This window comes from Euprymna scolopes, chromosome 23, assembly GCF_053919585.1.
Source record: "Euprymna scolopes isolate OS-2025 chromosome 23, ASM5391958v1, whole genome shotgun sequence".
Classification (NCBI taxonomy): Eukaryota; Metazoa; Mollusca; class Cephalopoda; order Sepiida; family Sepiolidae; genus Euprymna; species Euprymna scolopes.
Window position 1 is genome coordinate 59,085,904 of NC_136504.1, and position 24,264 is coordinate 59,110,167.

Here is a 24,264-nt window from a genome sequence, read left to right on the forward strand (position 1 = left end):
GATCAATATCATTTTGAAGTTTGATTCTTTGGACGACAAATATCGAAAAATTGGCTAAAAACATTAATTTCCTCACCCTCAACTTGGCACTTTTATACAGGGAGGGATCGTTTTTTTTCGCCGATATTTTCGAACGTCCTCCTCTCTTTTTGTCGACTGACTAGCCTTAATTTAAACCTTCGCCAATTCTGGTTTTGTGATGGACGCAACAGCAAAGACGTCACATTTTTTTTTCATGTTCTTCTCCTCCTTCGCGATGCAGCTTCGAGCCTGTCTGCCTACTACCACTTATTTTTTTTTTTGGCTCAACACACACCTCCAAACACGAAGGCAATGCCGGGCACCCAAGCTAGTTAAATATATAAGACTCCCTATGATCTCTCTCAATATAGTTTATCATCAATTATTTCATATTCCAGACTCTTATTTTTATTTATATCATTTTCAACCAGTATAGCACATTTCTTGGAATCTTGCATTCCAAACATTAATGATTTTGTCAATATACCTTGATTAATTCATTTCAATAATTCCTTTTTTATAAGTAAACTAGCGGGGGTACCCGACGTTGCCTGGGTGTTTGGAGGTGTGTGTGTGTAGGGGGGGGGGTAAAGAACTTCTTAAAAAATTGGAAAAGCCCAAACAAAAAAAAAACAGCCAATGAATGTAAAACTTCTTTAAAAAAAACAAAAACAAATTGGACCCCCCCCCCCACCCCAAAAAAAAGGACGGCATTGCCCGAGTGTTTGGAGGTGTGTATGTAGGGGGGAGGGGGAGGGGCAAAGAATAAGCGAATTAATAACCCTGTTTAAACTTTAAAAAAAAAAAAAAAAAATTGGAAAAAACAAAACAAATAAAACAACGAACGGACGTAAAACTTCTTTAAAACAATCAGATAAACAAAAACCAAAAAAAAGGAAAAAAAAAACAAACAAAAAAATGGTATAAATAGCCTCGTTTCAATATTAAATGTTTAAAAATCGAGAAAAAAAGTCTATCTGATAACTGGGATTGAACCTGAAATCTTTAGATAATGACGCTGTAACTTAACCCATCGCGCTATAGACACGTGCATGAAAGTAGGTTGGTTTTTATAACATTTAAAATGAATTCAATGCACACCGTCTTTTGCGCGTAAAGCATGCGTAAAGCCATCTTGTCATGAAGATACCATTTTTTCTCACCCCTCCTTGTAAAAAAGAGAGCCGTTAAGGATGAAGGAATGAATGTTTTTGGCCAATTTTTCGATAATTGTCGTCCAAGATATGGAGCTTCAAAATGATACCGAACTCGTGAAAATCCATCACCTCTGTCGAAAGTTTTTGTGAGACATACAAACATACACACATTTTCGCTTTTATATATATAGATTGTATGCCCAGAAAACATAGTATCTGAGCAAAATCGGTCATTTTGAATTTATTAAATCCATTCTTAACATCCTTTAACATTGCATCTCAATTTGATGCGACTAAAATTTCATCAACTCACAAGACTAAAATCAGTAATTTATTGCTTAAATTTTTAGTATACAAACAAGGATCCACTGTTTGAATTGATGTGAAGACTAAAAAATTATGTGCAAGAATTCTTAAAGGATTCTGTATATTTTATGGAGTGATCTCGGTTTCTGATTGATTGGTAGCAGAGCATGGTTCCATTCAATTAGTCAATTATCATCTCTGTTTATAATTAGAACCTTTCAATTTTTTGTAATCATACTATTATTATAGCAAAAATATTGGAATAAAGTGAATGGTTTGAAGTGAAGTGCTTCAATTTGTCCAGATCTATTTGTTAGGGATCTATGCTTTCAACAATGCTTTATGTGCTTGTATTGTAACCTTTCTTCCATAGGATGAATCAACTACTTCAAAGAATTACTTTGTTTGGAGCTTGCACCATGATTAAGTACTCTATCTATGCAACTTTGTATCAAGCAGTGCTGAGATTAGAGTCATTGATATGGAAAATGAATTTGACCTACTTGATATTTTTCCTCTTAACTCTTGTGAATTTTTTTAGCCAGACATTTTTATATGAACTTTTAGGACATTAATTGGATATCTGATATAGAATAATTTTATTATTGATAAACAATTTATTGATAATTTTCTGCATTTTCTGGATTAAAAAAAAAAAATTAATTAATTAATAATTAACTAGCCTGGGTGCCTGGCGTTGCCTGGGTGTTTGGAGGTGTGTAGTGAGCAAAAAAAAAGAAAAAAAAGTGGTAGTAGGCAGACAGGCTCGAACCCGTACTGCAGAGGAGAAGAACGTGAAAAAAAAAAAAAAAAAAAAAAGTGACGTCTTTGCTGTTGTGTCAATCACCAAACCGGAAGTGGCGAGGGTTTAAGGCTAGTCAATCGAAAAGAGGTGATGACTTTTGAAAATATTGGCGAAAAAAGCGACCCTCCCTGAAAAAGAGTGCCCAGGGGAGAGTGAGGAGATTAATGTTTTTAGCCAATTTTTCGATATTTGTTGCCTGAAGAATCAAGCTTCAAAACAATACCAATCTCATTCTCCCGAACAAGTAAATGAAAACATGCGTCAAGAATTGGCATAAATAAATACAGAAGCAGAATTGCATATGTAGGTTCTGGTTAGAAAGCATTTATGAAAGAGAGAAAAAATAATCTCTTTATTTTTAATATAAAGACAATACAAACACATTTGTTGAATTTTTATCTGCCAAAAGCATATTTTTACAGCAATGTCAAAATGAATAAGACAAACCTATTATAGTGGCATTTCAGCTTGTTTGGTATGAAGTCAAGATAGATGCTGGAGTTGATATGATGTGAAATTACTCGAAATTTGCAATGAACGCAGTGCAGCATTGAAGATCGGCCTTGATGGATTGGAAATGTACAGATTGACTAAAATTAAATGTTAACTACTCATAGAATCGTTAATAAAATTCACAATCGTTTCTGCAACCCAACCATATTTGGTGCCTGACTTGTCTACCAAGTTTCAGTCATGAATGTCCAACAGTCTTTTGTTTAATTTCTATTCAATGAGGACCTATTAGGTGTACCTCTTGTGTTCCAAGCACAGCTGGTTATAACTAATTTTAGTTGTGATAGTCCTTTTCAGTTCAAGATTAGCCTGGGCGAGTTGTTTTGATAGACATCATCTATGAGATTCCGCCAAATTTTATCTAGAAGGGGCTGTGTGTGTGTGCGTGTTAAGGCACATCACAGATATGATCCTGAATGGATTTCACACTGATTGTAAGTGTAGTATATGTTCATTCGTCATGTCCTTCACATATTAGACACCAAATATGGTTGGATTAGAGAAAGCGTTGTAAATTTTATTATCAATTCCAAGAATAGCATATACAGTTTAGATACAGAAAGTAAAAGTAGCCATGTTAAATTATGAATTAGACCGAGAGACATCTGTTCGATCTCATCTCTGCATGCTGTTGACAGTGTTCATTTGATTATCAACAGTTTGTAGTTAAAAACCCACTAATAATGAAGAATCAGAAAGTCAAGATTTTGGTATGATTTTAGAGACCATACTGATGTTTCCATACGATGAAAAGAGGACAAGCATGTATGCGTAACTGTTTCTCTGGTGCGTTCGTTTATGTGTAGCTATTGATGTGCTGCAGTTGCTGAGACTTCTCATCTAACATCACCTGAAGAGACTTAGACAGGGCAATGATATTGGCTGACCCAAAACCTAAGGCACCCTCTCTTTGGATCACCTCTAAGAAAAAAGTGTTTTCTTCAAACAATGGTTTCGTGAATTTCTGCATTAAACTCCTGAAAAAGAAGAAATTCATAAGAATTAATTAAACATAAAATAGCATAAGAATATAAAAATAAGAACACACAAACATATATATATATATATATACATCTAATATATATAAGGCTATATATCTGTATGTCTGTCTCCATATTTTCAAACTATCTCCTCTGAAACTAAAAGTCACAGCACGCTGCTAGAGGCCTCAAATTATTGTATTTTTTATGGACCATTCTTTTATGGGTCTTAAGCTAAAATAGTTTTTAAGGGGTCAAAAAGTGGTCAAAATGTAAAAAGAAAAATCATTATACATTTTGTAAATTCATCTTAGTTTATTTTTAATTTTAAATTTTCAATCGGTTCATATGTGTGTCACGTTGGTACAGTGGTAACGTCACCAGCTTTGAATGTTACAGTTTCAGTTTCGATTCTAGCTTTTTTTTTTTTACTCTTGAAATCATGACTATAACAATATATATGAAATCTGGACAAATTAAAATATCAAACTTAAGTGTATTTTACGCCTGGGCAAAGCCGGGTGCCCTTCCCGCTAGTATATATATATATTTTATATTAAAAAGATAGGGAGTAAAGTTGCATCCAACTTTATTACATTATCGGATCAATAAGAATGAAAGCGAGAAAGAAATAGAAAAATACATCATTAGTTATTCCAAAAACTAAAAGATGGAATTAATTCACTCATAAATTTTTGTTATTTTTTTTTTTTTAAAGCAAACGCATGAATTTTCCTTAGGGTATGTTTTATACGTTTCTTTGAATAATGGAAACCACTAAACAACTCAGACGAATGGATGCTCCTCAAAAGAAATGCTGGAAAGTTTATCGTATGGAATAAAAAAAGAATTTAGAAAAGAAAAAGGTAAAAAGGAATGGAGATATGTAAAGTTTGCAAAAACAAAAATTAAAAAAAAAAAAAAAACTTATTTTAGTGCTTAAAGCCCCCACCCCCATAATTGAATTTAAAATAAACATTGGTAACATCTTACATAGCCATAATGGATTCCAGAAATATCAGACATGTTTTCAAGATTTTGTATGTTAGAGTCTAACACCAAAAAACATAAAAACTCCAGAAAATTCTATTCCTAATATATTTGTAATAAGATATCAGCTGAAAAAGCTAATTATATATATATATTAGCTTTTGCTAAAAAATATCTTTTAGACTTATTTGAAATTCGAACATGGTAAAAACTACTGCATGAAGAAAAAAATAAGTCTGAAGTTCAGATAGAGTTACCTCACCTTGGTTTCTCCTCTTCGTTCTCTTTATTTTCAACATCAATTAAAATCCCAAGCTTTTTTAGCTTGTCTAAATTTATCACAAAATTACCAAATTTTTCTATAAGTGGTTCAACCTGTGGCAATAAAAGAAAGAAAATATCTAGATGAGAAAAGAAAAGACAATAAATTTTTTTTTACTTAAAAAAATTATATAGGGTATGTTTTTAGAGCCGGTGAATTTTAAATTAACTCTATTTTTTTTAATTGCAAACTTGGCAACTATCGGTTATTTTGAGTTCAGCTTAGTTTGGCAATTCACTATGTGGCTTCATTAGGGCAGAGCCACATGCCACACAGCATGCAATATAATCAATTTACTGAGAGCCAAATTTGAAGAATGAATAATTTCACAAAATGGACCTGTCAACTAGTCACTTCGTTCATATGCTTTAACCTCATTAGATTATTTTCTTTGGGGGAATATGTAAAGTTCTCTGTTTATGCTGATAAACCAGACACAATAGACTACTTGGAAGACTATATTCGAAATGTTATTGCCAAAATACACCCTAATTTAATGTGTACAGTTGTGAAAAGTATACCTTAAGATATAGAGGGGAAGCATGCCAGAAATTGTGTTTAAATTATAAATGCCAAAACCGTAATCTTTGGAATAAACAACATATTTGTATAATAAAAATAATTCTTAGTGATTTATTTTAATTTAAAGTTTGCTGCCTCATAAAAAAAAAAAAAATTAGTTTAACGACAAAATCATCCTTGATTTTCAGTTATCTCCCCTAAATCATTACTTACAATGAGAAAATGCGTGCATATGATGCTTGTCCACATAAAAAAATAAGTATTTCTTGTTGCATCGTGAACCAAACTGGCACAGACGTAATGGGTAGATTTTAGAACAGGGGTGCCCATTACGTCGATTGTGATTGACTGGTCGATTGCAGAGGCATTATGGACAGATCGCATGGTATTGAAAAAAAAAAAAAAACGTTGGCACTGGCAAACTTTCAGAACCTTGTGGCAAAGCTGGAGACACAAGAACAATCATGTGCGCAGCATGAGAGTGCACATTAGATAAAACAAATTGACAATTGTCCGTCAGAGTTTGACAAATGCTTTCAAGACTTTGCTTTACTCGAGCCAATCGCTACTTACATGCGCTACCCTTTCCAGGAAGATTCTGAGGTTGTTTCGCTCGCATTGAAAAATGCAACACTGTTTCACCTGAATTCTTCTGGAGTGAGGGATAAGATTCTGACACTATAAGCCGACATTCAACTGAAGTCCAGAGCTCATGGAAAATTCTGGAACTTACTCACATAGGACTCCAACATCAAGAAATGTGCTACCTTCTTAACTGAATTATTTGGATTCAATTATTTATCTGAGTCTGCCTTTTCCCACATGAAGATCATTAAGTCCAAATACTGCTCTATCATGACTAATAAGCATCTATAAGTCTGCTGGAGACTGGCTATTAGCAGCTACTGTCTGAACTGTGCATCCCTGACTGATTCCATCTAATGCAAGTCACCAGTGTAAAGTAATGACAAAAAATGTACAGAGCTATACTGTACAATATAGGTTGACGCAGTAATGAAACTTGTATATACTGTAGATATAAAAATAATTTACAATATATTTATAAATGTGTTTTGCATTTTTAGTAGGTGGTAGATCATTTAGACTTAGACATGTCATAAGTAGATCTCATGCTGAAAAGGTGTGTACTAGAATAGTGAATGAGCTTGGAGGCCAAATGACTCACAAACACCTGCCAGTATCGTACATCTCTACAAAGCCACCATTCGTTCAGAGTATTGTTGCTACATCTGGGCTGGTGCACCAATCACTAATCTCTTCTTCTTGTATAGAGTATAAAAAAAAAGGGATCAAGTAAAGAATAGATACCCTGTAGCAGACGCCGCCGCCTGGCGGTGGCAAGCGCACATTTCAACTAACACCGGTGATTCGACCTTGACATTGGCACAAGCACATGGCGTCGGGTGTTTGTAAAGACGTCAAATAGCAAACATGCTCGAATATTCGCCAGCAATTTCTTTTCTTTTTTTTTTTTTTTTTTTAATATATTTACAAAACTTTTGAAGATTTAAAAGAAAAAATATATATTTACAAAACATTTTTTAAAGTAAGTAACAAAACGAACGTATTTAATAAATAAAAGATATTTAACGAAATGGGTGTCTTTCTGTTTCGGATTTTTTCGATCCAGATTGATTTTTATGTACTGTGTGTTTTTCTTTTGGAGTGGGTGCGTTTTTAAGACAATTCAATATTTATTTAATTATTCCTTAAAACATTAACTTCAGCGACAATTAAATATTTCTGAAATAATATTTTTAAATATAAAATTTTGACGAATATTCGCGAGCAAGATTTTTTTTTTTTTAAATAAAAGATATTTAAATAAATGGGTGTCTTACTGAGTGCATTTTTTTTTTAATAAAAATAAAAATTATAAAAAGATTTCTATCTAGAATTTATCTTTATAAAAATAAAAGTTATAAAAAGATATGTGAATAAAATAATATATAATCTCCATTGTTTATACTTGTGATTTTATTATGCATAAAAATTGCCTCGGCCTAGAAGGATTTCTCCTTCACTGACCACCGACATACATCACACTTTAAATAAATATTGAATTGTATTAAAAAAGTACATAGAAACAAAAATGTCCAAAAACGTATAGAATGAACCTTTTTTATAAGTTTTATTCAAACAGTCTTTATTTGAACTTAATGGACTGTTTTTTTTTTTATTTTTGTATTTATTAACTGTTTCATTCTTTTTATCAAACAAAAATAGAACTTTTATAATGAAATATATTATGGACTGTTTTTCAAACATCAAAATTTTAAAATTAAAGTTTTAGTTAAAAAAAAAAAAAAAAAGAAAAGGCAAGGTGTTTTTTCTTTTCGAGATATTTTTTTTTCATCATTTATCACTTTTAAATTTTATTCAACAATGAAATTATAAAAAAAAAAACACTTTTTGTTAAATATATTTTAAAAAATTATTATAAAATATCTATAAAGTCTATTTTTATGTCTGTAAAAGTTTGTTGAAAGTTCAAATAAAGTTTATAATTTAATTGAAAACAAAACACCTCGTCTTTTTTATTTTTTTAAAAAACTAACTTTAATTTTTAAATTTCGATGTTTGAAAAACAGTCCATAATATATATGTCATTATAAAAGTTCTATTTTTGTTTGATAAAAAGAATAAAACAGTTATTAAAAAGTTCTGTAAATATATTAAAAACGCACCCAGACAGACACCCATTTATTTAAATATCTTGTATTTTTTAAAAAATCTTGCTTGCGAATATTCGTCAAAATTTAATATTTAAAAATATTATTTTAAAAATATATTAATTGTCGCTGAAGTTAATGTTTTAAAGAATAATTAAACTCTGGAATTCCATTCCAGGCCACTGCTTAGTGCTTCCCCAACTGTACTGACATGCAGAAGTTCAAGTGTAACGTGAACCGACATCTTGCTGCCCAAACATAGTACCCCAGTAGTTGTGCCCCTGATAGTAGCCCCTACTCCAAAGTGGCAATGTGCCTTGTTTGGGGTGAAAATGTAATAAAAAAATAATAAATTGTCTTAAAAACGCACACAGACCCCTCCCCCTAAAAAAAACAAAAAAACACGGTACATAAATATCAATCTGGGTCGAAAAAATCCGAAACAGAAAGACCCATTTATTTAAATATCTTTTATTTAAATACGTTCGTTTTGTTACTTACTTTTAAAAAAATGTTTTGTAAATATATTTTTTTTTCTTTTAAATCTTCAAAAGTTTTGTAAATATATTTAAAAAAAAAAATCGTTGGCGAATATTCGAGCATGTTTGCTATTTTACGTCTTTACGCCATGTGCTTGCGCCAATGTCAAGGTCGAATCACCGGTGTTAGTTGAATTGTGCGCTTGTCACCGCCAGGCGGCGTCGTCTGCTACAGGGTATCTATTCTTTACTTGATCCAAAAAAAGTTTCAAACCTAATAGGTCTCTGCTTGCCAAGTTCAAGCAGATAGGCACTTCCATAGAATATTCTTCGATGAACTTACAACACCTGTACATTTTCAGTGAAAATATTCGCAACCCATCTGACTAGTAGCAAATACACACCCCTTCACTGTAGAGGTTCCTAGATGCGAGAAGATTTTCTACTCTGATAGCTTTTTCCCCTCAGACCACATGCTTTTGGAATTCCCTTCCTGCTCCCTTGATTGTATAAACATGCAGAAATATAAATGCAATGTGACAACAGTGGCAATATGTCTGGCGCCTTTGTGAAGCTGAAACTATAATAGTGTGCTATTTTTTAATACTCAACCCAGTTTAGTATTTCAGATGAACGTACAATCTTTCAATGTTCAATTCGAGGATGGTGGCAGTGGGGTGGGGGTTTAGTGTAAAATCAGTTCTAATGACATCATTCTCACTGGTATTACTTACTTTTTTTTTTTTTTTTTTTTTAAAAAGGTGGGTGAAGTGTTTAGTATCTGTTCTGTGGTCATGATACCTTCCTTCTAGAAATTACTTCCCCTTTCTATTTTTTGCGGGGGTTAGGGTGGGGGGTGGACTGTAATGTAGTAACTGTTCTGTTGTCATTAGATCATCTTCCAAGACATTACTTTCTCCTTTGTGGAGGTGAAGTAGTATTATACGAGGATTGTTCCAAAGGTAAAGCCTCCTATTTTTTTTTATCTCAAAAAGTTGAAGAGCTACAAAGACGAGAGTGATAACATTAAAACAAGCAACCCTTTGTGCTCCAGGATTGATTTTTCTACATAGTCACCACCATTCTCAATGCATTTTTGCCAGAAATTCAATGATGCACATCTGCTTCTGACACGTTTATGACAGGGGTTGCTTTCTTAAGAGTTTCATATTGTCAGTATCTGCGACAAAGAGATGAAAATTCCAAGTCATGAATGCATAAGTTCAGGCATCATAATAATGCCATTTGCAATCCCCTCTGATTCATTTAGATGAAATTAAAAGAATAGCAGGCATTACTTTTGGAAAGCCCCTCATATGTTTGTTTGTCATGATAATATCCTCTAAGACATTACGTCTTCCTCTGGAAGGGAGGGGGGTGGTGGTGGTGTAGTATACGTACAACTATCATATAAACTAATATTTTATTGCTAGCTTGAGTAAAAGACAATCAACGCATTGTGAAATTCTGCAAACTTCTCACTAGTTATTACCTCCCCTGAGTGGTGAGGTACTGTTATGCTAGCATTGTCAGTTGGTTGATCAGTTCATGACTCGAAATGTGAAGAATTGCAGAAATGAAGGCAAACAGGTGAGACAACACTGATGATCAGTGATGGTGGAAATTGTACAAGTTAATTTATTTTAGAGAACGGCTGATCAAAAACTTGTTTATGTTGGACTTGAAAATGACCATAGTATAGCCAACTGGAAAACAGCTCTGTAGTATTGTCTTCCAGAGATGAGCAGTTCTAGGAAGAATGCTCTGCTCATAGAATTTTCATTTAGGAACAGATAGAGAGTAAGAGGAATTGTTTATAGTGGTTGTAGCTAGTTAAATTACGTTTATTTTATTAAATTTATTATAATGTAAAAAATTTATTTATTTTATTCAATTCATTATCTGTAAAAAAATTCATTTATTTTATTCAATTTATTAAATCAATTATTATCTGTAAAAAATTCGTTTTTTAATTATTTTAATATACATTCATTTTCTTATTGATTTATTATTATATTAGGATATTTTATTTTCAGTATTATTTCTGTAAATAAACATTTTCTTAAAAAGACAAATAAACATATTTATTAAAAAAAAAAACATAAATAAAGACATGTTCATTTAAAAAAAAAAAAAAGACATATAGAAATAAACATATTTATTTTAAAAAATTCAGTTTATGGATATTCTTATTTATTGCTAGACTACCTGTGATCCGCTTGATCAATATATGTTAAGGCTAGCTATGGAATAGCGAGTATATTAATTATGGCAGAAATATGCACACTTACGAGTATAACGATGGCCACTACTTTAAACAAAAAGAACACGTTTCAAAGACAAAAAAAAAAACAACGCATTTCAAAGACAAAAAAAAACACGTTTTAAAGATGAAAAAAAAAAAATTTGTTTCAAAGATGCAAAAAAAAAAAAAAAACTTGTTTCAAAGATGAAAAAGAACATGTTTCAAAGATACAAAAAACATGCTTCAAAGATTAAAAAACGTGCTTCAAAGATTAAAAAAACCCACGTTTCAAAGATGCCAAAAAACCATGTTTAAAAAAAAAAAAAGTTTCAAAGATGCAAAAAAAAAACATGTTTAAAAGACAATAAAAACATGCTTTAAAGATGCAAAAACACGTTTCAAAGACACAAAAAAAAAACATGTTTCAAAGATGCAAAAAGAAGAAATCCTGTGTTTTTGAAAGAGAAAATAACTGGATTATAATTACCTCTTTATAATAAGTGTATGGTGGCTCTACAAAGGGGACACCTTGACCTTTAAGCCACTCAATTGTATTTAACATGGTGTTGGTAAGCAGACCAACATGTTGGATACCGGGACCTCCATGTTCCTTCAAAAATGTTTCCACTTGATTCGAAGCTATTAATTAAAGAAGATAAAAGATTATTGGTAAATTTAGAAAAAGAAAAATCCCTTCAAAATTTAACTCTGTTGAAGTTTGGAATAAAAATTGCAGTTTTTAAAAACTAACCTGAATGTACATCACACTTCAGAAGAGATCCGTCCCTTAAGTAAATTAAATAAAAAATTTTTACAAACTAAAATCTTTTTTGTATTAATGAGAAACTGCCTATCCAGATCAGAAGGCCACTCAAGGATAAGGGTAAATGAACATATCAGATGGATGGTGTGACAAACACCTTAAGGATTGAAATTGGTCAAAATGTAATTATTTGAGAGGACGGCTAAACAAAATTTTGTTAACATTGGATTTGGAAATGAGCATGTTGCCGTCAACTGTGAAGCAAGCACAAGATATTGCGTTTTACATATGAATATTTCTAGGAAAGAAACTCTGCTCATGGAAGTTCCATTTACCTCCAGATTTTCAGAGGAAGAAAAGAAAATTATTTACAGCGATTGTGCGATATCAACCCAGAGTGTTAGAAAGTGATTCACAGGAAAATGGTTACAAATGATATAGTTAGTCAGCTGGGAGTGCTTGAGAGGAAGAGTCAGTCTCTGCTTATCAGTCGATTTTGAGGCAATAAATTTGCGAGTCAGAGTTAGTTTTAGAATGATTTTCAGTCTGGGATAGTGGACAGCAAATTGTGGCTTGGAACAGATCTTGCAAGAGGTTTAGCAGATTAAATAAACTGATGACAAAGATGCCTTGACAGACAGCTGTCAACAAGCAATGTTTGGGGGATCCTTTATCATGCATTCAAGGCACAACTAATTTAAATACAATATGTTAGTTTGTGTTTTCTCTTGTGAATTTGTGCTGTTTATTATTTTGTGTTTGTAAGCCAGCATTCACCCCCTTGGCAGTCATTAATGTGAGAGACGACAACATGGACAGAACAATTAGATATGAAAGTAATAGAAAATTATAACAAACAGCATTGGGATCAGCAGTTAAGGGTACACATATGTTAACAAATTCTTATTGAGCTGTTCTCTTAAATAATCAAATTCTATCCAGTTTCAACCATTGTTACCAATCCTCACTGACAACCTGACAAATTCATTAAGATTAATACTCTAGTGGCTTTTAGGCCTTCATAAGTGATGACTGATTAATACATAAACAGCTATTTATCTAATAAGTCAATAAACATTTGTTTGTCAAAGCAAAACTATGTCAATTTGTAGCAATATTTAAATATGGACAAGTAAAAATAAGGTTAAAAGTGGAAAAATTCCACGTAAGTTTAGTTAAGAAGATAACTGGAAATTTCCATCAGCAGTTAAATTATGCTGATGTGAACCAAAAGTTAAGTAACGGGAGGAAGTATGTGGCAAAAAGACTAAAAAATTCCTGTCTCTGTGAAATTAGGCACCTCCACTATCCCATGGGGCTTAGAAGAGGAAGAAGCAATTCATCGGGATGTACTTGCTGTAAATTACTCTAAGAAATAAAAGCAAATCCCAGAGCAAATAATTGAGTTATTTGTTGTTCTTTTAATTGCTTCTATTAATGCAAAACCACTGATAAAAAACAAACTCATTTTAATATCAGCATAAACAAATTAAACAAGTTACAGAATTCGTTTACTTTGAGCACAAGCTATCTTTATTATTAATGATGGGCAGACAGCTGTAAATATCACAGACTCGGCTTTAATTGGGCTGCCTTCACAAAAACCGACCTAATTTCTAAATGCATAAAATCAAAGTAAAAATTTATAACACATATGCCCTTCCTCTTCCCAAAAGGGAGTGCAGCCTTGGTGTTGGTTGGGAAGCTTGGGTGTCTCAGTGACCCCAAGAGCTAAGCCAGCAGGAGATTCGTCTCCTAGTAGAGCCACTCATGCCAGACAGGTTGATGGATAGAGGCCAGACTAAGACTACCTTCTTGGAAAGTTGGGCATGGGGCCAGCCCCTCACCCCATACAAAAAGAACTCCTCGTTACAAAAGCATCTACAAAAACCCGAGAAGCTCCGGTTCTGAGAGAGGAAGGTCCTGCACCTGCAGAAAATATGTGCTGGTGTCAAAGCTGAAAAGACACTTCAATGCTGAAAACCCTTTTAAGAGGAAAAGAGGTCGACTAAAGAACATATGGAGAAGAGAGATGGAGGTGGACACCAAGCAAACTGGCTACTCCTATGGGGAGCTTGAACGAATCGCCCAGGACCGTGGATGCTGGTGGGCTGTTGTGGATGGCCTATGCCCCTCCAGGGGTTCAAGGCTATGTTGATATGTTCTTCCATTAGTCTAATACAGATTTGAAGGTGTCAACTTGACCGTATAATTACACTAGAAAGTAGAAAATTTCCAAAGACACATCATATGCTTCATTACTGATCATAAACTATCTGGGTACATCATCATTGCAGAAAACTCATTGGCATCCCATTCTGTCATCAAATGTAAAATCTGGAGATTTTTGGTCATGTCAAACATTCTAATGTAAAGCTATGCAAAATATGCATCGAAAGCATTATACAAGGAAGCCAGTTGAAAGGTAGACAAAAGAAAAGATAGACAACGGCTGTGAATGGACAAACATGAACATAAACCAAATGAACACCTTGACTCAGGATCGTAAAGCTTGAAGGACACTCAGCCATCTTAGTCCATATTCTGCAGCTAACAGAGAAAGCATTTAATAATTATTCCAGCCATGAAGGGAATAATGAAGAAAGAACCAATTGCTACTATCACCACTAATGAGCACATCACTATTTAATGAGCCAACTATAAATTGCCAATAAGACAAACGGCCATTTCTGTTCACAATGAACAATCCCCATACTATGTCACACATTAATCCTACCTGATCCTGGCAGACTTTCTGCAATCACAAAGAGGATATTGGTTGACCCATCAGTGTTTTTGCTGCACACACCCGTCTCAGCACATTTCCAGTATTCGAGGGCACTCAGTCGCAGAGCAGTTCCTGGTAAGTTAATCACATAATCTTCCATCTTGTCTTCACTACTAATAAAAACAAAACAATAAAAAGACAAATAAGTTGTACAAGATCAACTTGGATTATACATTATTAGTCGGAGTATTTGTGGAAGTTTTATGAATTTGAATGAAAAAATATAAAGGTTTATTTTTCAGCTATCACACCCATATTACTATTAAAATGGTTCACTGTTATTTAACTCAATAATAAAACAGTCTTTTGAAATACTCTATGTATAGTAGAGACCAAATACTCAATCATAATTATTTGTATGCCTAATCTGCATAACTTTTTTTAAAACAGTTTACACTAAATTAATGTTAGGTGTTATTCATTTGTAATTTTATTTTCCTCTTTTTACCTTTATATATATGCAATTTTTTCTTTTTCAATATTAACAGTAATTGATTAAAGTAATTTCATCAAAAAGGATAAATTACAAAAACCTTTAATAAAATACTGTTGTTAATTTATAAGGGAGGTAATTTAAATCAAACAAATTGTGACACTGAAAAATATATTGATGACGCATAAAAACTTCCTAGAGAAAGGGAAAAAGATGATCTTGCAACACTGTTTAAATTTTCTAAATTACTTTTAAATTCAATGATTATCTTGATTTAAGCATAAATGTTTCACTGACTTTTCTTTATGGTGACTGACTTGATTTTTAAAACGTTCCTATACATTTCTACACACACCATCGTTCAGATGAATTGATTTCTTCTTAATTTTCATTTCTTTATATCTTATTTCAATGATAAATAAATCTGCATTAAAAGTTACCAAAATGTTAATGTCCATCTATTTATATGGTTGAACGAATACAAAAGTTTTTATCTCATATTTAAAAGAAACTTATGAATGAAATAACATTCAGAAAAATTTCCAAGGCAAACAATGTGATTTAAAAAAATATTTACTTTAAAAACTTGAACTTTTGATGAAAGGTGTCTTAATCTCTTAATCATCAATTTCTTTTTCCTTTTTTTTTTTGTCTTCTTACTAAGACATTAGTTTCATAGTGATAGAAATCCATTACAGTGGTGTTAACAGTCAAAGTTTAAATTAAAATATGAGATTATGATGGCTACTTGTGTTGAGGTAATGAAAATGTAGTTTCATTTTTGAAACACTGTTGATATTTGAATAACATTTGCAAATTTTTGAAAGCCAAACACACAATGTATTTTTTTTAATCATAAGAGCGGGACTATATTTTTATTATGAATGACATCTTTATTATTCAAAGTTTTAGTTTTAAGTATTTCCAGGTAGACTTTGCGCAGCTATAGTTAGCTGACAAAGCCATATATATATATGTTAGTTACATTTCAATGACCAAAAGAAAGAATCAGTTCACAGTCATTATTTTTGTCTATTTTGTATTTTCAGTGAATGCCTAAATTTTCATCTTAAATATATGCACATTTTGCAGATCATGACAAAAAAACAAAAAATTGTTTTTAGTCTATCAGGTTGCTCATCAGAGACAATCAAATACCAGTAAAAACCAACACAGTGTTCAAAACAAAATAAAAAGAAGGTACTCAAGAGAGATAAGAATGGTAAATTAAAAACATGAGATACTCACTTTAAAAATGACAATCAGAAAATAAACATTCCCCTCCACGAAAACAAAAGATGGTTGGTTGGTTGTTTTTGTTTTATGGCATATCAACCTTTTTCAGGCTATTTAATGCCGAATCTACTTATTTTGAGGAACGATTTTTAATGGAGTATATTTTTTTTTTTTTAAGTCAGATTCTATTTAACCCATAGTTGGGACCCTAACAGGTACTACCACTCCAGGTCAGAGTGGACCTGGGAGCAATGGCAATTAAAGGGTGGCTCCACACTCCCCAAGGCCCGCAAGGTAGGGCCTCACCATCAGATATAGTTTTAGGTTATATCCAGGAGCCAAAACAAAAGAGACATCTTATTTTGTTTCAAATATATTAGTGTTGGGACGATTAATCGGAATCAGAATCAGGAATCGTAAAAACCAGAAGTTTTTAGGGTATCTGAGTGGATATCGAATTGGGTAAAAATTTTCTGATGCCAAAACAATCCTTTTCATTTTTATATTGTGTTTTTGGTTAAAACTCAATTTTCCATGGCTCATATTAATGACGAAATGATAAATATTTATTGATGTTAAACTGACGATAAAACTAAAATCGATAGATCATCTTCATAAGTGTATTTCTATGGTAAGAAAATTATATGTACATAATTCATGGTTATTGCGATAACTATCCCCCTCAAAACAACTCTATATTAGAAATTAAAAAAAAAATCTGAATCAAAATCGGGATTTTAGAACAGAATCGGTAATTGTATTGAAACTGGGAAGAATATTGGAATCGTACCATCACATTATATATATATCTATATTCCTATGAATTTGTGTTTTTTTGTTTACTGATATTCATATAAAAACCCTTTTTTCTATTTATTCAAAAAGAAAATACAACTTTGTCATATAAAAATTTTTTTTCTAAAATTACTGGATTTGCCATTAAATAACATGAAAAGAGTTGACATACCATCAAACAAAACTAGTAAACTAAACTATAATGCTAATAAACCTTATGCATAGAATCCCTATCCCCAGTTTAATCAAAATCGATTATATGATTTTGATTCTAGAAAAAAAAAAAAAAAAGACTAAATCTTAGGGACTTTTAAAATATTAAATTGTACCTTTCCATACAGATTGAACATAAAATTTCATTTTCTAGATTAATATCAGGGTTCTGAGCTGATATCTCCGACATAAATGACATTGCCAAATTTTTTACTCTACTCATGGGTGCCAACACTGATGGAGGCCACCCTCTTGTAGAATTTTGGTGAGATTGATAAACTTCACTGACTGGAGAGTACCTCCCTCACACTGTTTGTTTAATCAGAGAGTTATGATCTGGCATTATCTGGACTGTTCACCAATGAAAGGAATTTAACACAAAATATTCACAATATGGGGTTAACGCTAAGACTATATATTTTTCCTCAAAAACTGGTATACACAGAAACTTTTCCTATCTTTCGTAGGTAAAGAAGGGAGGTAATTGTCTTTCATTTTGGATGCAACTTGGGTATTTTCAACTTTGACTGCAACTTGATAACCAATAGACAATCAATTTAAAAACTTTTCTGCTCCAGGTTTTTAGAAAAAAAAAATTCATACCGATGGGGGAGGGGTGTCAGGTGCAGCAATTCCCTCAACTAAGTTTCTTTCATTTCTTAAACCATTAAACAGTGTTAGGATGGTGGTGGGGAGGTCAGCCTTTCTGGCCAATGTCTATTCATCATAAGAAAGCCAACCGCTGATTTAGTGTTTAAGAAGGGAATCCCGTCAAACACACATCTGACCCCTATTGAAATGAACGGCTGTCACCTTGAGGATGCCCCATGTTTAGACAAACTTCTTGGAATGACCTTCATTCCTGATCTGAAATGGTGCATATACATCAAATCCGTAGCCAAGGTCGTTGGAAAAATTGTTGGAGCATTCTACGCTCCAGTAGATATCTCACTGCTGAAGCATATATATCTGTATAAGAGCCAAGCCAAGTATATCCTAGGATTGAATACTGTTGCCACATCTGGGCAGGAGCTGCTTGAAGCATCCTATCGTACCTTGACAGAGTTCAAAATAGACTTTGTAATCTAGTAGGTGATGCCTTTTTCTTTTCCCACAGAAGAGACATTGTGAGCCTGTGCTTGTTCTATCACTATTTTCATGGCAAGTGTTTGACTGAGCCCCAATCTATGATCCCTCCCCTCGCCAATCCTTCAGGAGGTGCTGAAGGCTACAGGAGGCGCTGGAAGGCTGCAGGAGGTGCTGAGTCTTGCTGGAGGGCTGCAGGAGGCTGGAGGCTGCTGATTGAAGGATAGTCTTAGAGAGCAGGCAGGCAGTAATAGTTGCATAGAAGTAGTTTGTGGTTTGCATAAGTATTGTGGAAAAGGTAGCCCTGAAAAGAGCTGTTTGAACTACTGCTGAGTTGTCGACTTGACTGGAAGCGTCAAAGTTGCATTTGGGAGGTTTCCCGCTCCTTGGCCACATTAAGACTTTTTTGGCTGCAGACGTGCTATATTCATGGAAATGTGTTGTTATATCAGACGACCTTCTCAGTAAAAAACAAATGAATAGAATTAATTTCCCACTGAATCAATCAGGATTAAAAGCGTTTCAAATGTACATTGGATTGTGTTTATATTCAATTCAGTTTGGAATCAAAAGTCTATGGAAATTAATTATTTGAAAAAAAAAAATCAAATTTTTTTTTTTTTTTCGTTAGCGGATAAAAAAAAAAAAAAAAAAAATGGACATAACATCCACCTACGCGCATAGACACATGTGAGCAGCACATGAACAGCAGGCAAGTCGCACATGCTGATTGTGTGGCTAATATTTTTTTTGGTGAAAAATGCTGCCATTGTGTTTTCTTTATCCAAGTGGAAGTGTTTTGAAACACACTGCTACAATATATAACGCAATGGTTTAATTTAAAAAACTGTCCCTTTTATTCATGTAAGGCTTAGAGGCCGTCCTTATAACCTCAAAACTGCATATCTGCAGTTTTTTTTTTTTTTTTTTAATAGAAAATCATTTTTATGACTTTTAGCGACTTTAATAGTAAATTGTATCTATTACAAAGGTGATCTCGGCAGTTTGAATGGAATTGCCTCCCTTTATTTAAATCAAAACCCGAACTCTCGCTTATTCCTAAAATTTGATTTCTTCTTGTAAAAAAATGAAAATAATAAACGGTGCCTGTTAAGATAGTCAACAGATCCATTAAAAAAATATAGGTTTTAAGCAAAGGCAAGAGTACTTACTTGTATGTCCAAAATAGTAATATATTCCAAAATTACGAAAATTTATTGAGTACAAGTGCTATTGTGTTTTTAGTAAAAAAAAAAGGATGACTATGGTCTAAAACAGTATGTCAGCCATTAAAGGGGTGTAAAGGGAGATAAGTATGTCCCCTGTATTGCAATCTTCAAGGTGTTCACGTCTAGTGAAAATGCAATTTCCCCCAATTTCCATAACTATGATAAATTTTCACAGTATTTTATATAATACTATTTTCGACTTGACAATTAAGTGAATACTGTTGTTTTTGCTTAAAACTACATATTTAAAAATATCTATTTGTGAACTTTTAACAACTCCCCCCCCCCCAAAAAAAAAAAATTACTTGATCAATTTATATAACTTTTGGATTATGACATTTTCATTCGGTGACGGATACATTAACCATAACAATCTTTTTAAATTGAATTTAATTTTGGACAATCACCGGAAAATTAATTTCAAGTCTAGAGTGAGGGTCAGTTTCGAATATAAATTTAACATAAAATTATTCTCATTTCTAAACCATTTTTAAAATGGCCCAGAAATTAAGAGCTAAAATGCCATTTTAGCTTTTAAGGCAGTTAACCAATAGGTGTATCAGAATTTTGGGGGAATTTTTGACACCCCTAACAGAAAACTGCATATAAAATATAAAAAAACTCGTAATTTCTCTTTTTAAAGTATGTTGTTTATTTTCTGTATGGAATATACTTCCAAAATAAACTATTAAAGTTGTTTAAAAAATAACAGAATATTATTTTTTAATTTTTAAAAAACTGTTTACAAAGTGCCGGTGCGCGTTCATGCAGCCATTTTTTTTACGTATGAAATCAATTGAATTTTGTGAGTGAAATTTTTTTCAATTTTTAAACTTTAAAAATCTATTAAAATTTTCTATTGGTTCAATTTTTATGATATTTTCAGGGTGAATGTGAAATTTTATGCTCTTTCCAATAAACCGAATATAATATTTTAGACAAACGTTATTTTTTAAATTCACTCCCCCATTTTGAAATGTCTATTAAAAATTAAATATTTAATTTACTCACCAAAGTTTTATATATCACAAATTGAAGATAAAAGATCAATAAATAAAATATTCTAATTTAAAACAAAAAAAAAAGGTCCAAAGTGTAAAACCTTTTTTTATAAAAACCACGTTGATTTTTTTTTTTAAATGAAAGCTCATGTTATGCTTATATCGTCAAGTAAATACCGGACGCTGATGGCAATTTTTTCTATTTCATTCAATGTTTTCTTTTTTTTTTAGATATTTAAAAAAAAAAATCCAGTCGATGAAGTAGAAATAAGATATAGTAATCAAAATCTCGTGTATTTCATGCGGAAAATTAAAAAAAAAAATCGGTTGACTGGAATTTTTTGTTTAACGGGAAAACTTATAAGTGAATGTGTGTTTTTTTTTTTAACTATGGAGAACCAAAAATATTAATTTTGGTTAACAGCACGCAATAAAAAGAGACATTAATTATGCCCCTTTGATGAATCCGTATTTGATAAATTCCAAATTAGCAGCAGCAGCCTTTAAGCTTATGGCGCAAAATGCGTTATGAAAATGCAATTTTCTATGACCCTCGCTTTAAAAAATCCTTTTATTTAAAAAATACATGGAATTTAAAATATAAATATGGATAAATTCTTAACAATGAAGAATGGAAAACACATTTAATAGTATTTTTTATAGGTAAGTGATTTTTTGGCATTTATATATACATATATTTATCGAAGCAAGTCAAAATATGTTGATTTTCTTTAGATCTTTTTTAAAGAAACCCGATTAAAAAAAAAACAAATATTGCATAATTTGCTATTAAACCTGTTATTTTTTTTTAATTTGGTCTTTGCTCCTTTAATTAAAAAAAAAAAAAAATTAGGGTTTGAATTACATTTTTCAAGTAGTTATAAGCTTCGAAAGATAGTAAGTTGAATTATTAGTTCTTATCACGCATTTTTAATGGCCGCTTCTGATACACCTAGTTAACCAAACCATTTAATTTTCTTAAACCACCACCAGTAACACTAAGTCGCCCCTCACACACACAGTTTGTTTAACAGATCTAAAACATTAGAATGATCCGAAAATGGACCAGTTTACGTTCTATTTATATGCGAAACTGATCCCCTATTCTAAGTTCTAAATTAATATTTTCTTCTGTTCGCCAAGTTTTAAAGAGTGCCACCTGCCACACGTAATCGTCTAAAAAATAGTAGAAGCTCAGTTTTCCGAAGAGGCAAAAAAAAAAAAATAAATAAATAAATAATAATAAAAAATAAATAAATAATAAAAAAAAAAAAATCGCGGTACCTGTTTAGTTTAATCAAGACATTAAAAAAATGAAAATATTAAAAAAAATAAAAATATATTGTATGTACTCGTTATGGAATAAAGTTTTCATACAAAAAAAAAATCACTGAATTTGATCAAGCATTTTTTTTTTTTTTTTTTACGCAGGAAAATCAAATGATAATGAGATCGATCGTGTCGCGTCCATTTTGCGTATTTCGCGGTCGATGAGGGGGACATCAGGGGAGATAACTCTAATCACCGCTTAAAGTTTGTCAAAATTTGACGAGATTATTTTGAAACATGGGCAGAAAAAATACTTAGAAACTCTATTTTAATAAGTGAAAAAAAAAAAAAAAATTAAAATATTTATCTATGTCATTTTTAAATCCTTTTTCATTTTGTCCTTTGATAATAATTTTTCGTTTAAAGGTAGCTCCCTCATCGTCCGCGAAATAGGCAAAATGGACGCGACACGATCGATCTCATTAAAATTTGATTTTCCTCTGTAAAAAAAAGAAGCAAAAAACAAACAATCAAAATAATCAAGTTAAGTGTTTTTTTTTGTATGAAAACTTTATTCCATAGCAAGTACACATAATATAATTTTTTTTCAATGTCTTGATTAAACAGTACCAAAATCGCTACATAAAAACTGAAAGAGCCTCTATTAGGAAGTTTTTTTTTGGGGGGGGGGAGGGTGCAGAATATGGACTGTGCTATTTTTTTTTAGATAGGATTTTCATATTCAATTCAATTCTCGTGGTATCTTTTGTTTATCAAAAACTTGTTAGATGAAAGTACAGAATAGCCGCAAACCCCACCCTCTGTCAAAGAATAACAGTATTATTTCAGCACGGTCCGTACTATTTTGCAAAAGTACTGTGTGTGTGTGTGTGTGTGTGTGTGTGGGTGTGTGTGTGTGTGTAATAGGTGCTAATGCACTTACTGATTCGCGCTATTTTTTAAAATCGTATTTCCAAGTTTAATTAAAGTTTTATGATGTTTTTTTTTTATTCAATTGTAAGGTTAAAAGAATAGGTAGGCTACAAAACACCCTCCCCTCCCCATGTTAAGAATGGGGTTTTTAAATAATAACATTATTATTTCAGCACGGATCAATAAGTGCATGAGTACCGTGTAATATAAAGGATGACTTACCGATTAATGTTAAATCTTGACATACCAAAACATCGTTCATACCACCGAATAACACTCGTCGACGTACCAGAGCACACAGCAAAGGTAACATGGTCAAAGTTTGTGTAAAGAAACGATTTTTCCTTCTCGTCCGCGATTTCACAATCACTTTTCGAAATAAAGCCTGGCAGAAATCGTCCCCGATAATTCCGTCTTTCTATCAATGTGTGCACGACATTGCCAACACAAGAGCGAATTGTGGTCAGAGTGACCCAACCGTTCTCATCAGAAATAGTCTCTAGAGGACGTACGAAAGTGACGCCGCAGTTTTGGAGACGTTCCACCTGTTGCTCGATGTTATTTACGGCCAGGCAAACATTAAAAACGGAGCTCGGAGTTTTTCTGTCGCAAGAAGAGTCGAATAGTGCCGATTCAGTCTTGTCGTCTGGATGTTCGCAAACTGTGGACCAAGTTACGTAAGGGTCTGTTCTCATAAGCAGATCACAGTGTTCTTTTGTATTATTATTGGTTTCATTATCGCATTCTTTTTTTAAAGTTGGGGTCGCGTAAGTGATAAGGAATTTAATTTGTTGATCGGCCACCAACCATTGTTGACAATAACTAGTTTTTCTGTAAGCCGAAAGTCGAAACCCGTACTGCGAGCAGAATTTTTTCATAAATCCATGCCCGTCTTTTGTAATCAAGATTTCGATATGGTGGACAACTTGCTGCTCCATTAGATTAGGCATTTTCTTCTTCTTCTTTTAAGGATTGTTTCTTTTTCTTCTGGAGAAAATTATTTTTAATGGATAAATTTAATTTTTTTTTTTTTTTTTTAAAAAAAAAAAAAGGAAAAAAGCTGGACGTAAAACGGCTCCCGACTTTTCAGCTGAAACTAGAGTGCAGCAGCAGCACTCAGCACGAAAAAAAGGGACCTAAATGCTTCAGAACCGTTTTTTTTAAAATTTATTTTGTTAGCTTATTAAATTATGTATAAAGAGTTAACAGACTTGTTTTGGCCCTTTAACGTTTGCTTTCCAATTTTTACATACAAAAAGAAAGTACAAACTTTTCTTGGTTATTTTAGGAGCAAAATCACAATGCTAAATCATGTCAGTTAACTAATATATATATATAATAATAAATAATAATAATAAATAATAATAATAATAAATTCTTCGTGCGTGCGTATATATATATATATATATATATATATATATATATATATATATATATATACATACACACACACACACACACACACGCACGAAGAATTTATTATTC

The 24,264-nt window shown here is 32.3% G+C and overlaps 1 protein-coding gene across 4 annotated transcripts; it reads right to left on the reverse strand.

The window, feature by feature from the left end:
* Window positions 1–2,593: 2,593 nt before the first annotated feature.
* LOC145245931 (4-hydroxyphenylpyruvate dioxygenase-like protein) lies at window positions 2,594–23,890 on the reverse strand. 4 transcript variants are annotated; one of them, XM_080107678.1, is made up of 5 exons: window positions 23,002–23,890; window positions 14,534–14,697; window positions 11,521–11,672; window positions 5,035–5,147; window positions 2,594–3,779 (listed from the first exon to the last, which is right to left on the reverse strand). In XM_080107678.1, the coding sequence occupies exons 1-5, from the start codon at window positions 23,727–23,729 to the stop codon at window positions 3,599–3,601; spliced, it is 1,338 nt and encodes a 445-aa protein (XP_079963804.1). In that variant the 5' UTR covers window positions 23,730–23,890; the 3' UTR covers window positions 2,594–3,598. The 4 variants fall into 4 exon arrangements, with proteins under 4 accessions (XP_079963804.1, XP_079963805.1, XP_079963806.1 ...); XM_080107679.1 differs by having other exon boundaries at window positions 14,534–14,694; window positions 23,002–23,863; XM_080107680.1 differs by lacking the exon at window positions 5,035–5,147 and having other exon boundaries at window positions 23,002–23,881.
* Between the last annotated feature and the right edge of the window lie 374 nt (window positions 23,891–24,264).